Here is a 14,402-nt window from a genome sequence, read left to right as displayed (position 1 = left end):
ATTGGTTTGGCTACAAGAGGTACGGTTTAAGTTTCATTTAAGTACCATGTGTTGTGATGAGAATTCCAAGGCTAGATGCCCCTAGGATTAAGTTTGGATTATGTAAATGGTTGGTGCTAATATGCATAATCCTCAAGCAAAAGAAAAGAAAGGAGAAGGATAGAAGGAGATTGAGGTGCACTTGTTGATGGAGGAGGGGGGAGGCCGAACCCAATTTAAAGGGGTGGGGGGGTGTATTTTCGAAAAATTGGAAGAGATAAGATAAGAAGATTGAGTTGAAAAAGATAAGATAGAAGATATAGTTTGATTTTGAAAAGATAGGATAGATTTTTGAAAAAGATAATTCTGGATTTTGAAAAAGATAATATGAAAAAGATATTGAAAAGATTTTTGAGTGAAAAAGATAGATTTGTTTTTGGAACAGATTTGAAAAGAGTTGGATTGAATTTGCAAAGAGGGTGTGTGCTTATGGATTAAGATACATTTAATATTTTGAAAGTAGGATTTTTAAAAATCAGGGTTCTTAACATGTTTATGTAAATAAAATCATGTATTGAACCATAAAAATTTAAATTAAAATGGAAATACGTGTGGGATTACTGGATTTGGCTCCTCCCTGTCCTCCTGGCGTTTGAACGCCCAAACACTGCCTGTTTTGGGCGTTCAGCGCCCAAATGCTGATCTCCTGGGCGTTCAGCGCCCAGTTGCTGCCATTCCTGGCGTTCAACGCCCAGTGGGTGGCCATTTCTGGCGTTGAACGCCCAAATGCTGCCATTACTGGCGTTCAGCGCCCAGTGGATGCCCATTTTGGGCGCTGACCACAGGGCATCATCCAAGATCCTTGCCCAATCCTTTCTACGGGTATTTACTGTCCGTTCCAGGATTCTCTTTAATTCTCTGTTAGAGACTTCAACCTGCCCATTGGTTTGTGGATGATATGGAGTGGCCACCTTGTGGCGAATTCCATACCGAACCATGGCAGAGTAAAGTTGTTTATTGCAGAAGTGAGTGCCCCCATCACTGATTAACATTCTAGGGACACCAAACCTGCTAAAGATATATTTCTGGAGGAACTTCAGCACTGTTTTAGTATCATTGGTGGGTGTGGCAATAGCTTCAACCCATTTTGATACATAGTCAACTGCCACCAGAATATAAGTGTTTGAGTATGATGGTGGGAAAGGTCCCATGAAGTCAATTCCCCATACATCAAACAACTCTATTTCCAAGATCCCTTGTTGAGGCATGGCGTAACCATGAGGCAGGTTACCAGCTCTTTGGCAACTGTCACAATTACGTACAAACTCTCGGGAATCTTTATAGAGTGTGGGCCAATAGAAGCCACATTGGAGGACCTTGGTGGCTGTTCGCTCACCTCCGAAATGGCCTCCATATTGAGATCCATGGCAATGCCATAGGATTCTCTGTGCTTCCTCTCTGGGGACACTATTTCTGGAAAGCTCTGGATGTCTACTTTCCAACGCAATTGGAAGCACGCAATTTCGAGTTCTGTAGCTCCAGAAAATCCACTTTGAGTGCAGGGAGGTCAGAATCCAACAGCATCCGCAGTCCTTTTTCAGCCTGAATCAGATTTCTGCTCAGCTCCTTCAATTTCAGCCAGAAAAATACCTGAAATTACAGAAAAACACACAACTCATAGTAAAGTCCAGAAATATGAATTTTTCCTAAAAACTACTAGAAAGAGACTAAAAACTAACTAAAACATACTCAAAACTATATGAAATTATTCCCAAAAAGCGTATAAAATATCCGCTCATCAGTAGCTAGGGTTATGGTTCATCCCACTTGCTCCAGGTCAGAGATTGCGACGCCTGGGTAGTAACGGCAGTAGTGGTGAATCCACTCGTTCCAGGTTGAGCTTTTAGACACCCGCCTGGGTAGTAGCCGCAGTAGTGATTATTTCACTGGCTCTGGGTTGAGCAGGCAGTAGCAAGGGGGTTGTAGCTCAAACCTACTTGCTCCGCAAGGGGTGTTTCTGTCCAATGGTTAGCTACCAGGACATGTCGGGTTGGCTATATAACCGACAGATCATATCATCAGCCATAGGGCAGGCATTCATCATTTGCATATGTTTGAATTGTTTGGGTTTGCCATTTGTCTTGGATTTCTACATCATATATGCCATGTTACCTGACTATATGCTACTTGTTCTACTTGTATCATGTTTGTGTATTACTTGCCTGTATTGCTTGTGTTTGTACAACTGAGAGGCCCTTCATGCTGGTGTCGGTGGGTGTGAGGGCTATTCTTATCTATCTGTTATCTATCTCTTAATCTCCTCTACGCCTTGTCCGTATATCGTTTTCGGCTTCACGGTTTATCTTTTGTTGTTGAAACGTGAGAGATACGTCTTCGCGATTTTATTTCTACTCTTTTCAGGCTTCTCGATTAATACTCCTTTCGAAATTACCTATATTTATTTATTAAAAATCCACCTGAGAGTCGTACCACCGTAATATCATTGACTTATGACTCGAGCATAAGGATTTGAATATTAGGGTGTTACAGTTCTCACTTTCAGGTACAGTTCTTTAGTTGAGTTATACTGAATCCATTTGATGATATTTTGGTTGTTGTTATCTGCTTAATCCATGATATAGTGTTTAGTAAGAATTGAATTCATGCACTTTAGCTTGTCTATACTTTATAGTAGCATTTAGTGATGCATTATTAAGAAAAGTTGCTCTTATAGTCTCTATGAATTTGATTGTTTTCCTCCACCTTAAATTGAGAAAGGCGAACACACTGAATAATAATGTTTTTTTGTCATGTTGAAAGTTAAAACATATTGCAACTATTGTTTGGAGATTATTCTCTACAGGTTCTTGTTTGTTAGATTATGTTACTTTTTGGTTGCAGGATTTTAAAGTAGTTCGTATATTAGAGCTCTCGATATTTATTGAAGCATATGTCCTAGTTCTTTGAAGTCATCATTTGGAATCACAGGCATCTTACGTTTTTGAACTAATATTTCGATATGCTGCTGGTTTGAGTATAGAAAATTCTTGTTCACAGGTCTATTTCATGAGTCTTTACCTCCACAAATTGACGATGTTTTTGGTTTCTGAAGTCTAATCTGTCCCTTTGAGCTCGTCAGTTTTGCAACATTGACTCGGTAATTTAAAGCTCAACCTTATTCCCCATTATTACACTGCATTATTAGTTAGCACTTAGCACTGCTACTCTATATTATGTATATATCAAGATCATGGGACACTAATGGGAATTATTCTGCCTATTTTAGATGCAAACCCATGTTAATAAAAAAAGTTAACTTAATAAGTGCAAAAAAATGTACATTAATATAGGAACTTAAAATTGGGCATTATTTGGTTTTCCCTTTCTGAACTTGATTATTTTGACTTTGTTTTGTGTACAGGATAATTTTTTTGTACTGGTAAACACAACAGGAGTTGAGTAGTTGCTGCGGCACCGTTTATAACAACTTCATATGACATCTCAAAATGAAGGAACTAAGTAGTAAGTTTATCTCGAAATTGCCATATATAATAATTTGATAGTTAACTAGGGTAGTAAGCGGATATATGGTAGCTAGATTGTCACTATAATTGACCTATTAGATCATGTTTAGTAAGTTTAGATATTTGCATTCTTAGGTTTAATCATGTTTTGTCAAAAGATTGGATGGATTTACCAAGATTTGAGAACGAGTACATAGTTGGTGTAAATAATTTTTTAGAGTTTGCCTTCGTAATTGGAAAACCGGTTGGAAAAGAAATTCAATATCTGTGTGCAAAGTGTGGAAACACTTATGGCATGAACGAGAAGACGTACATGAGTATCTTATTTGCTATGTGCTTGTCGAAGGTTATAAACGATGGATTAATCATGGGGAATCAGTAATCACAACAGTTGTAGATAGTGACATGGATGATCGAGGGGACGTTGATGATATTGACGGGATTCTGCATGATGCATTCGGAAATATGACAAATCTTGAAGAGGGGAACAACAGGTTGAATGAAGATGCGAAGAGATTTTATAAGCTGGTAGATGAAGCAGGTTTAGAGTTATATCCGAATTGTACTATTGGATTTTCGAGCCTATCGTTTATCATTCATCTTTACCACTTGAAGTGTCTGCATGGTTGGAGTAACTCATCTTTTACCTCCCTCTTGGAGTTATTGAAAGAAGCTATACCTAATTTGAACATTCCTATTTTTTTTAATAAAGCTAAGAATATGGTTAAAGACTTGGGTCTTGACTATGAAAAGATTGATGCATGTCCTAATGACTGCATGCTGTATCGGAATGAGTACATAAATGACTCAGTTTGCCATATCTGTGGAGAGTCTCGATATAATCAGACTCCTACTATGGATGGCAACGAAGATGACTTTGCGCTTCCGAATAAAGTTCATAAGGTTGCTACGAAGACCTTAAGATACTTTTCTTTAATACCAAGGCTTAAAAGGCTTTTTATGTGCCCAAACACAGCAGAGGCGTTGAGGTGGCATGACGAGCAGCGTTTGAAAGACGGTTGCATAAGGCACCCTGCTGATGGCCAAGCATGGAAGAACTTGGACACCCGGTACCCAAACTTTTCAAAAGAACTTCGCAACTTGAGGCTTGGTTTGGGAAGTGATGGTTTTAATCCTTTTCAAACTATGAATGTGTCATATAGCACATGGCCAGTTGTCTTAATGGTGTACAATTTCCCCCCTATGATGTCCATGAAGTCAGAATACTGCATGCTCTCTTTACTCATATCTGGACCTTGTTCACCAGGAAATAATATTGATATTTTTTTGCAACCATTGATCAAAGAGCTGAAAGAGCTATGGGTGTCAGGGATAGATACATATGATTCTTTTAAGGGAAAAACTTTTCAAATGCAAGCTGCACTTCTTTGGACAATCAATGATTTTTCAGCGTATGCGATGTTGTCCGGTTGGAGTACGAAAGGGAGGCTAGCTTGCCCTTGTTGTAACCATGATACTTTTTTTTGTTACTTGAAACATAGCCAAAAGACAATTTACATGGACCATAGATTTTTTCCAGTTGATCATGCATGGAGGTCTAACAAGAGATCTTTTAATGGAAAAACAGAATTCAGGGGTCCACCATAAATGTTAATAGGTGAAGAGGTTCTAAATATGCTAAAGTCAGTAGATAATGCCCTTGGGAAGACGCAAAGCAAAAGTAAAGGCCAATAGAAAAAAAGATCAATATTTTTTGAGTTACCGTATTGGAAGCATTGTATGATCAGGCACAATCTTGATGTAATGCATATCGAAAAAATCATAGTCGACAGTATAATTGGCACCTTATTGGATATTCTTGGAAAGACAAAGGATCATGCAAAGGCTCGTTATGATCTTAAGGAGATTGGCATTCGAAAGAATCTTCACCCAATAAATATGAAGGATGGCAAAAGAACTAAACTTGCTAGTGCATGCTTCTCCATGACCAAAGGCGAGAAATTCATTTTTTGCAGTGTTTTGAAGAAAATAAAATTGCCTGATGGAAGTGCTTTAAACATCTCTCGTTGTGTACAACAAGAAGAGAGAAAGCTTTACAGTTACAAGACTCATGATACTCACTTCATGTTGCATTACCTGTTGCAAATACCAATCAAGAGCATTCTTCCAGATCATGTTTCTGTTCCTCTAGTTCGCTTGTGTTCCTTTTTTTTTGTCGGCTATGTCAAAAGGAAATCTCTTTAGAAGAGATTAATGGTTCGGAGTCAAAGATTGTAGAGACTTTGTGCCAATTGGAGAGGATTTTTCCCCTACCTTTTTTGATATAATGGTTCATTTGCCTATTCATTTAGCTAATGAATTAAGGTTAAGTGGTCCCGTCCAGTTTCGATGGATGTATCCGATTGAGAGATACATGTGCACACTAAAAGGGTATGCATGTAATAGAAGTCATCCAGAAGGATCAATTGCGGAGGATTATTTGGCTGAAGAGTGTTTAACTTTTTGTTCAAGATATTTGCATGAGGGAGTGAAAACAAGATTCAATAGAGTATTTCGGAATAATGATGAAGGCACTTCAACCAAAGAGCCTGATTCAAACTTGTTCACAAACAAGGGAAGTCCATTGGGTGGAAAAAAAGGGCAGCTAATTATTTTGGACGAGAAGTCACTCCTTCAAGCTAATGCATATGTATTGAACAATTGCATTAACATGGAGCCTTACATGAGGTAAATTTGCACTTCTCATTAGTTCTATTCCTTAGACTAATTTTGGTAGTATTACATAATAATATACATCCCTTGTAGAGAACATGGTGAGCAACAAAAGCAAGACAAGCAGAAGCGAAAGTAGAACGTTGTTAAAGATCAAAATGAAGACTTTATAGACTGGTTTACAGGATGTTTCCTGAAGGATGATGTTCCCAATTGGATGCTACAGTTGTCTAAGGGTCCAAATAAAGTTGCAAAATCATTTTCTGCTTATGTCGTCAATGGGTACAGATTTCATACTAAGCGGCGAGAAGTGATGCGAAAAACGCAAAACAGTGGTGTCACTGTGGTAGCTAAAACTACAAGCTTTGCGAGTATTAAGGACAAAAAACCAATCAAGGCCAATATAAGATATTATGGTAGAATCATGGATATTATTGAGTTAGACTATTATAGCTAATTTAAAGTTGTGTTATTTAAGTGTAAGTGGTTTATGGCTGAGGAAGATGATTATGGTTTGACATACGTTCATTTCAATAAAAGATGTTATCAAGACGAACCATTTGTGTTAGCAAGCCAAGCACACCAGTGCTTTTATGAGAAAGATCCATATATTCCCCATAAGCATTATGTGATGAAAACGGTTTCAAGAGACTTGTTTAACATTGGTGTCCAATTACAGTTTGACCCTAACATAAGAGAGCCACATGAATCGACGAATAGTCCGATACCCTTTAGTGATATTGGCGAGGTAGACTTGGTTAGACAGGGTGTGCGACCTACTATTGTTGATGTGACACCGAACAAGATCAAACCTAACCACAAAGAAATAGAGTCTGATGATTTTGACAGTGAAGCTGAAATTGAGGTAGTACAAAAATTGCCCATGATGCTTTATTTGTTCATGATGCTTTATTGGTACACAAAATGTTGATATGACAGTAGTTTGCCATAGTCCTCTTAAAATATGTGGCTGCCATATGATTTATTTGTTCATCAAGCTTTATTTGTTCATGCTTTATTTGTTCATGAAATCTTAATGTTTGTTTACTTTATTATGTGGCTGCCGTATGATTATGCATTTGCCCATTTCTTTATTAGTTTCGATGCTTTATTTTTCTCTCTTCATGCAATTGAATTATGTTGATGCTTTATTTGACTTTTTTTTATACAGGATGAACAATGAAGGAAATCCCAAAAGAAAAAGGTTAAGGACCCTATCACAAATAGAGTCACAAAGAAGTCCCTTGAAGATGAGGAGTCCAGTAAAAAATTCAGGAAAAATTCAATTCACGAGTGCTTATGCATTGCTAAAACAATTTCAATTCAAAAGGGAACATGTTTTAGCTGCATGTGGGGATAGTAGTAAACATGAGACAATGAAAAAGGGCAAGATGCCGAAAAAGAAGCTGACAAGAGTTGACGATGAAGGTCAAAGGAAAATGGCAACCAAGAAGATAACAAACATGAAAGACCGTGAGGATCAAATCAAGATGCCAACAAAAAACTGCAACGAAGAAAATCATCTAGTCAAGATGAAAGCCAATGAACATGAGGGTCAAAGTGGGAAGAAGCCATCCAGGAAGAAGGTGCCAATGAAGAAATCAAAGGTGGAAGATGATAAAACCAAGATGAAAACCAATGACGCTAATGGTCAAAGCAAGAAGCCGACCAATAAGAAGATGCCGATGAAGAAATTGAATGAAGAAGATGCTAACGAAGAAGAACATAAGATTGAGTCTCTTATCCCAGCTATGACTTTGGATGAATTCTTTGAAAAATATGGGATATCATTGGATGAAAATGATGAAGAATATGAATATGATTATGATGATCACAATCCAAGTGTTGGTGATAGTAATGATAGTCAACTCGGTAATGCCTTTATCCCTTTTTTTCAATAGCAAATAGTGAAAAACATCAACCTAACTCTTGTATTTAGTTGATTACACTTTTATTTACTTTATTAGTATTCTTGTTAATATTCTCTAGTAATGACATCGGAAATAGGTACCAAAAAGGAAAAAGTTTGTGGTCCCACCCAACTCAAGCATATTCATGCTATGGAGACACAGATAGAGTTAACATGGTGCAACGACAGACCTATAGGCCCAACAAAGACACAGGTTCAATTGTTTAGTCAATTCTTAGGTACTCTTGCAAGAAACTCTAATTTGGTCACGTTATTATATACTAGTTGGCAAGCTGTGTCAAGTGAGACTAAAACTTCAATGTTGGATTATGCAAAGGTAAGTAGACCATTCTCTTTTTTAAATTGTTTACAATTAGGCTTAGCATTGTATGGTAAAATAACATAATTCACTGTTTATTCGTAGTCTAAATATAACATTCCAAGTGATGCTGAGCCTTGGGTGATAGATACCATTGGAGAGTCATGGAAGCAATTTAAGAAACACATAAAAAAATATCACTATACACCGTACAACTCATTCAGAGAGATGGTGAAAAATCGTCCAATGACTGTACCTGAACTACATTTTAGAAAATTAGTTCAATTTTGGAGTCTTGATATCATCAAAGTAAGTTATTTTCACAACTTTCTTGGATTTATTAAAGTTATCGTGTATTTAACTAACTTTATGTATTTTTACATTGCAACAATATGTAGGTTATTTGTGACAAAAATTGTGAAAATAGATCCAAACAAAAATGGAATCATCGAATGGGTCCAGTTAGTTTTGAATTAGTACGCGCTGAATCGGTATTATATTGTGCTTCGCATTTAAGTATCTTTGCATCTTTCATGTCATCTGTGTTGACTTCGAGTAATCTTGGTGGTTTCTTTGTAGCGTGCAAAAAAAGAGGACAATGAAGATCCATCACAGTCTGAGATGTTTATTGTAACTCGTACTAACAAGAAAGGAGAGACTGATTCGGTAACACAAAAGACGATTGTGAGTTGTTTAGTTTCATAGAAATGTACACTAAAAGAAATGTGTAAATCATTTTTTTTAATTTTTAGCATATGCACACATGAACTTGTTTCAATTTTACTTGTGTGTAATAGGATCATCTTCAAAATTTGAAGCAAGCTGGATACAGTGATGATGAAGCACTTCAAACGATTTTTGGAAAGGAGAGACATGGTAGAGTTCATTTCTATGGTCGACCAGTCACAAAATCCTCTCTTAAAAAGGATAAGCAAATTCGACAAATGCAACAACAACATACTGAAGTGGTTTCAACTATGGAGAAAAATCAAAATAACTTAACTTCCAAGTTGGATGGTTTAACGAGCTTGATCAAAACGTTGTTGCAACAAGTTAATCCTGGTATGAGTGCAGAACAAGTGCAAGTAATGATAGAAGCTGCCCAACAATCTCCGCTTGATGCAAGTAGTGCACCAAATGATGCGAGGCGAAGCATTCCTCCTTCACTGGGATCGAACCATGTGTCAAAAGATATGGAAGTAATTACTGTCAAAATTATTAGTTAAATTAATAGTGGCTGATTGCTTAATAGTGGCTTATTGCTGTTGATGTTAATTTTATTGTTGATTTTATTAGCCTTTAGAGAATCTATAATAGAATCTAGTTTGTTATCAAGTTAAAAATTTCAACCACTATATAAAATAATTGCACTATTTTATCAAATTAAAAAGATGTTACATGGTCATCAAATTGGACATTTGGCTAATTGGTTTCATGAGTACGTATTGAATAGAAGAGTAAGAAACTAATTACGGACTAAGATGCATAACCTACCATTGTTTCTTTTCAGAAGGTATAGAAAAATAGATAAAGCAATAATAATACATAAAGGTGAAGGGATAGCAATCAGCATTGACTCAGTACTCAGTAATATATAGCAATCAACATTATTATTATTTTAAATTTGACTTTGTCTATTGATTTCACACTTGATCTGGTTTTTCTATTTCGCTGGTGTTGATTACTTGATTTGTTTGATGGGTTGGAAGCTAGTAATAGTATTTTGGTGTTACCTTGTTTTTTAAGCTTCTATTTTGGTTGTGGTTGTTTCTTTGTGCTAGATTTTTTTCAGTTTTAAGCGACTTCAACAGAGGAGTTGAAGTTCCACTCAATGATAGATTAAAAACATATAAACATTACCAAATGGCTCAAAACCTTAGCAAATGCTCCTTGTTATTTAGTGGTTAAAATTTTCATATTGATTGACTTATTTAACTTGTGCTCCATATTCATTACTCAACTGTACTGCATGCATCATCAAAAATATTTTTGTTCTATTCTAACTTCTTTATTTCTTTCACTAGCAGGAGGACATGATGTGAAGAAAATATGTTCTATACAAATATAAAATGGGATGGGTCTTATAATGATTTTGGTTATCTAAATGTATTATTTTGATGTGTTCTTTACATTTTGATAAGAGACTTTATCCAATATTAGATGTAATGAATAAATTACACCCTATTTTTATTAGTGTTGTAATGGATATCTAGTTTTTAATGAAACTTTTATGATTTACATTTATTGAATTTCTCATTCTTAGATTTATTTTGTGATTATCATCATTTTGGGATGTGATTATGCTTTAAAAAAAATTCATAAAATAAAACAGGTTACCATAGATAAGTTTTAGCCATGGTGAAAGCCGTGACCATAGATAAGGCTATGGTCACGGTTTTAAGGAGGGGTGACCATAGATAAGTTATGGACACGGTGAAAACTGTGACTATAGATAAGGCTATGGTCACAATTTTAAGTTGGGGTGACCATAGACACTATGGTCACGACGAAAAACCGTGACCATAGATAAGGCTATGGTCACGGTTTAAGGAGGGGTGACCATAGGGGCTATGGTCACGACCAAAACTGTGACCATAGATAAGGCTATGGTCACGGTTTTTAGGTGGGGTGACCATAGATATGGCTATGGTCACGGTTTTTGGTGGAGTGACCATAGAGGCTATGGTCACGGTTTTGGGAAGGGGTGACTATAAAGGCTATGGTCACAGTCAAAACCGTGATCATAGATATAGCTATGGTCACGGTTTTTGGTGGAGTGACCATAGAGGCTATGATCACGGCCAAAACCATGACCATAGATAAGGCTATGGTCACGGTTTTGGGAAGGGGTGACCATAGAGGCTATGGTCACGGTCAAAACCGTGACCATAGATATGGCTATGGTCACGGTTTTTGGTGGAGTGACCATAGAGGCTATGGTCACGGTTTTGGGAAGGGGTGACCATAGAGACTATGGTCACTGTTTTATCGTGTGACCATAGATTAACCTATGGTCACGGTAAAAAAACGTGGCCTAAAATGTCAGAATTTGAACATTACAACCGTGACCATAGAAACCGTGACTATAGATAAAAAAACCGTAACCATAGGTCTATGGCCACGGCGGAAAAACCTTGACCATAGGTAAAAAACCATGACCATAAACCTATGGTCACCCTTTTCACTAGCTACCGTGACCATAGACATTTTTTTTGTAGTGTGATAAGGTTATACTAGGATTTTTTTTTTTAAATTTGATAAGGATATATCCATGCTTTGAAAATGTGGTTGTATCTCTCGTTATTGCCACGCTTTAAAAGCACGGCCGTATCTCTCACTATTATCACGCTTTAAAAGCGTGGCTGTATCTCTCACATATGGCCACACTTTTAAGCATTGTAATATGTAAAAGCGTGACAAAAAATAACGTGTGGCAATAAAGCAACCGGCACACTTGCAGATGTGACCTTTTCAAAAGTGTGCCAGTAGCTAAAAAGAGTGGCAAAAAGTTATCGCCACACTTTTTTCAGCTTTTCACAATGCTTTAAAAGCGTGAAAATAGAGATGTTTTCTTGTAGTGACCCTACTTTAAAACCATGACCATAGCTTACTCTATGGTCACCCTTTCGTAAAAACATGACTATAACCTTATCTATGGTCACCTTATTTTGAAATTGTTATTATAGCTTACTTTGTGGTCACCCATGTTTTAAACCGTGACCATAGCCTAATCTATGGTCACGGTTTTAGCGTGACCATAACTTATCTATGGTCACCCTACTTTAAAACCGTAACTCTATGGTCACCTTTTTATAAAACTGTGACTATAGCCTTATCTATGGTCAGCCTGTTTTAAACTCGTGACCATAACTTACTTTATGGTCACCCCTGTTTTATACCATGAACATAATCTTATCTATGGTCACCATATTTTAAAACAATGACCATAGCTTACTCTATAGTCACTCCTGTTTTATATCGTGACCATAGCTTATTTATGGTCACCTTATTTTAAAACCGTGACCATAGCTATTCTATGATCATCCTTTTATAAAACCGTGACTGTAGTCTTATCTATGGTCACGGTTTTAGCATGATCATAGCTTATTTTATGGTCACCCTATTTTAAAACCGTGACCATAACTTACTGTGTTTTACGAGATTTATTTTTTTAAAAGCATAATCATATTTCAAAATTATGATAATCACAAAATAAGTCTAAAAAAGATAAATTTAAGAAATCTAAATTATAAAATTTACATTATAAGCTAGATATATTTTTTTTATCTAAACAACACAAATAAAAAATGACAATAGAATGTATAAACTTAATTTGGAACCTTGCCCATGAGAGGAAATATTTTTCAAAAAAAAATGACACTATATTCTTAGCCATATAAAACAAAAAACTCCAGTTGCTGCCATGGTTGTTGATTACATGAGCTAATACTCAAAAAGAGCGTTTGGGTATGTCCTCAGCAACATTCACTCTTATTTCCCTTCCATCCAAACTCTATAACATATCCAAACACCATATTTACATAAATACAGAAAAAAATGGAGACAACAAACTAGATAATATATCTACCAGAGTTTTGTTGATACCCTTAAAAAGTTAAGGATATTGGACCATATCCATTAATAGTTGTTTGTATCTAAACATCAATTTTATGTCTTAGTAATTAAAAAAATTATATGTTCTTTTTAAAAACCCATGATTAAATCATTATATAGAAAGAAAATCTAAGTCAAAATCAACTACGTTGTACAAAAGGTTGTTCTCTCGTTCAAAACTCAAAAACATTTTGAACTATAAATGCATGAAATGTAAAACATTGATAACGTAACAAAGCAGCTTTGAAGTACCTGGCCATCAAGAGCAGCAATTGCGTCGTTCATTTCAATATCATCGGTTATTGTGACAAAACCAAAGCCGCATGATTGTTCAATCTTTCTGTCATATGCTGCGCGGGCATTCACAACCTTACCGTATTCGCTGAAAATCTGCTCTAGGCAACCATTGTCAACATCCCAAGACAAGTTACCAACATAGATTCTAAAAGCCTGTTCGAATGAACGGGGTGGGCATTCAGGTCGCTCTCCTCCTGGAAAAGCCTTGTTAACAATCAATAGTCTTCCACCTAAATCCTGTTGCAAGAAAAAAAGAAAGAAAATGATGAATAAGATCTGAAAAGGGAAAAAGAACTCCATAAAATAAAATTAGAAAGAAATTAATGTGAATGTCTCTTCATGGTACATATAAGAAACAACACTAACGGCATTCAATGTTGCAATCAAATCAAAACTCTTACATAAATAGAGGACTTTCGATAGCAATAAGAAGTCCATAATAACAAAATTATAAAAACATTCTTAATTTCATTTAGTGAAAAAAATTAAGGTCATTGATCTACATACAAAAGTATTGCAAATAATCGTGTGGAGTATTGGTTATAGCTCCAATTGCAAATTGAACTTTTCTGTCCTCATTAAAATCCAGTAGATAAAACACAAAACAGGTATCCATTACATTGCTCAGTGCAATTTTATGTTTCCTCCCTTGTTAACTTATTGCTTAATTCTTTGATTTTAAGATGTCATATGAAGCTATTATAAACAGACCACAACAACTAGTTAACTCCTTTTGTCTTTACCAATACAAAAAAATTATCCTACATACAAAACAAAACAAAACAAACTCCAAAGAGAAGGTAAAGAACATTCAAGAAAAGGTAAACACAATAATCAATTAACAAATATTAAACCTAAAAATTAATATAAAATACATGACAACAATCAATTATCAATTTCTAAAAATACTTAATAGAAGAATTTCAATTAAACCTACATTAAATTTATACACAACAATCAACAATAATAATCAAGTATTCTATACAAATTTTAATTAGCATCAAATTTCTATTTTAAACTTACATTAAAACAACAGCAACAATTTATACACAAATTCCAATTGGTTTCAATTTTGCTATCATGTGTC

At 35.7% G+C, this 14,402-nt stretch overlaps 3 protein-coding genes across 5 annotated transcripts in view; 2 read left to right on the top strand and 1 right to left on the bottom strand.

Annotated features, from left to right (window-relative positions):
• Window positions 3,399-8,092, top strand: LOC110267247. Of its 2 annotated transcripts, none has more exons than XM_021112428.1 (2): window positions 3,399-3,501; window positions 7,348-8,092. In XM_021112428.1, exon 2 carries the CDS (start codon window positions 7,349-7,351, stop codon window positions 8,075-8,077), a length of 729 nt encoding a protein of 242 aa, XP_020968087.1. In that variant the 5' UTR covers window positions 3,399-3,501; window position 7,348; the 3' UTR covers window positions 8,078-8,092. The 2 variants fall into 2 exon arrangements, with proteins under 2 accessions (XP_020968087.1, XP_020968086.1); XM_021112427.1 differs by lacking the exon at window positions 3,399-3,501 and adding an exon at window positions 6,880-7,041.
• LOC107616638 lies at window positions 8,896-10,578 on the top strand. 2 transcript variants are annotated; one of them, XM_021112429.1, is made up of 3 exons: window positions 8,896-9,088; window positions 9,202-9,603; window positions 10,429-10,578. In XM_021112429.1, the coding sequence occupies exons 1-3, from the start codon at window positions 9,026-9,028 to the stop codon at window positions 10,444-10,446; spliced, it is 483 nt and encodes a 160-aa protein (XP_020968088.1). In that variant the 5' UTR covers window positions 8,896-9,025; the 3' UTR covers window positions 10,447-10,578. The 2 variants fall into 2 exon arrangements, with proteins under 2 accessions (XP_020968088.1, XP_020968089.1); XM_021112430.1 differs by having other exon boundaries at window positions 8,907-9,088; window positions 10,432-10,578.
• Window positions 12,800-14,402, bottom strand: part of LOC110266918 (31 kDa ribonucleoprotein, chloroplastic-like) — a 2,521-nt gene continuing 918 nt past the window's right edge. Inside the window, exons 2-3 of the mRNA XM_021111985.1 lie at window positions 13,271-13,587; window positions 12,800-12,917 (exon numbers count right to left, since the gene is read on the bottom strand). Of these exons, the coding sequence (XP_020967644.1) occupies window positions 12,855-12,917; window positions 13,271-13,587 (380 nt within the window). The 3' untranslated portion in view covers window positions 12,800-12,854. The remainder of the gene's footprint in view (window positions 12,918-13,270; window positions 13,588-14,402) is intronic.

Source organism: Arachis ipaensis, chromosome B09 (genome assembly GCF_000816755.2).
Source record: "Arachis ipaensis cultivar K30076 chromosome B09, Araip1.1, whole genome shotgun sequence".
NCBI lineage: Eukaryota > Viridiplantae > Streptophyta > Magnoliopsida > Fabales > Fabaceae > Arachis > Arachis ipaensis.
The sequence above is the reverse complement of the archived record's forward strand: the minus strand, read 5'-3'. Positions and strand labels throughout refer to the sequence as shown.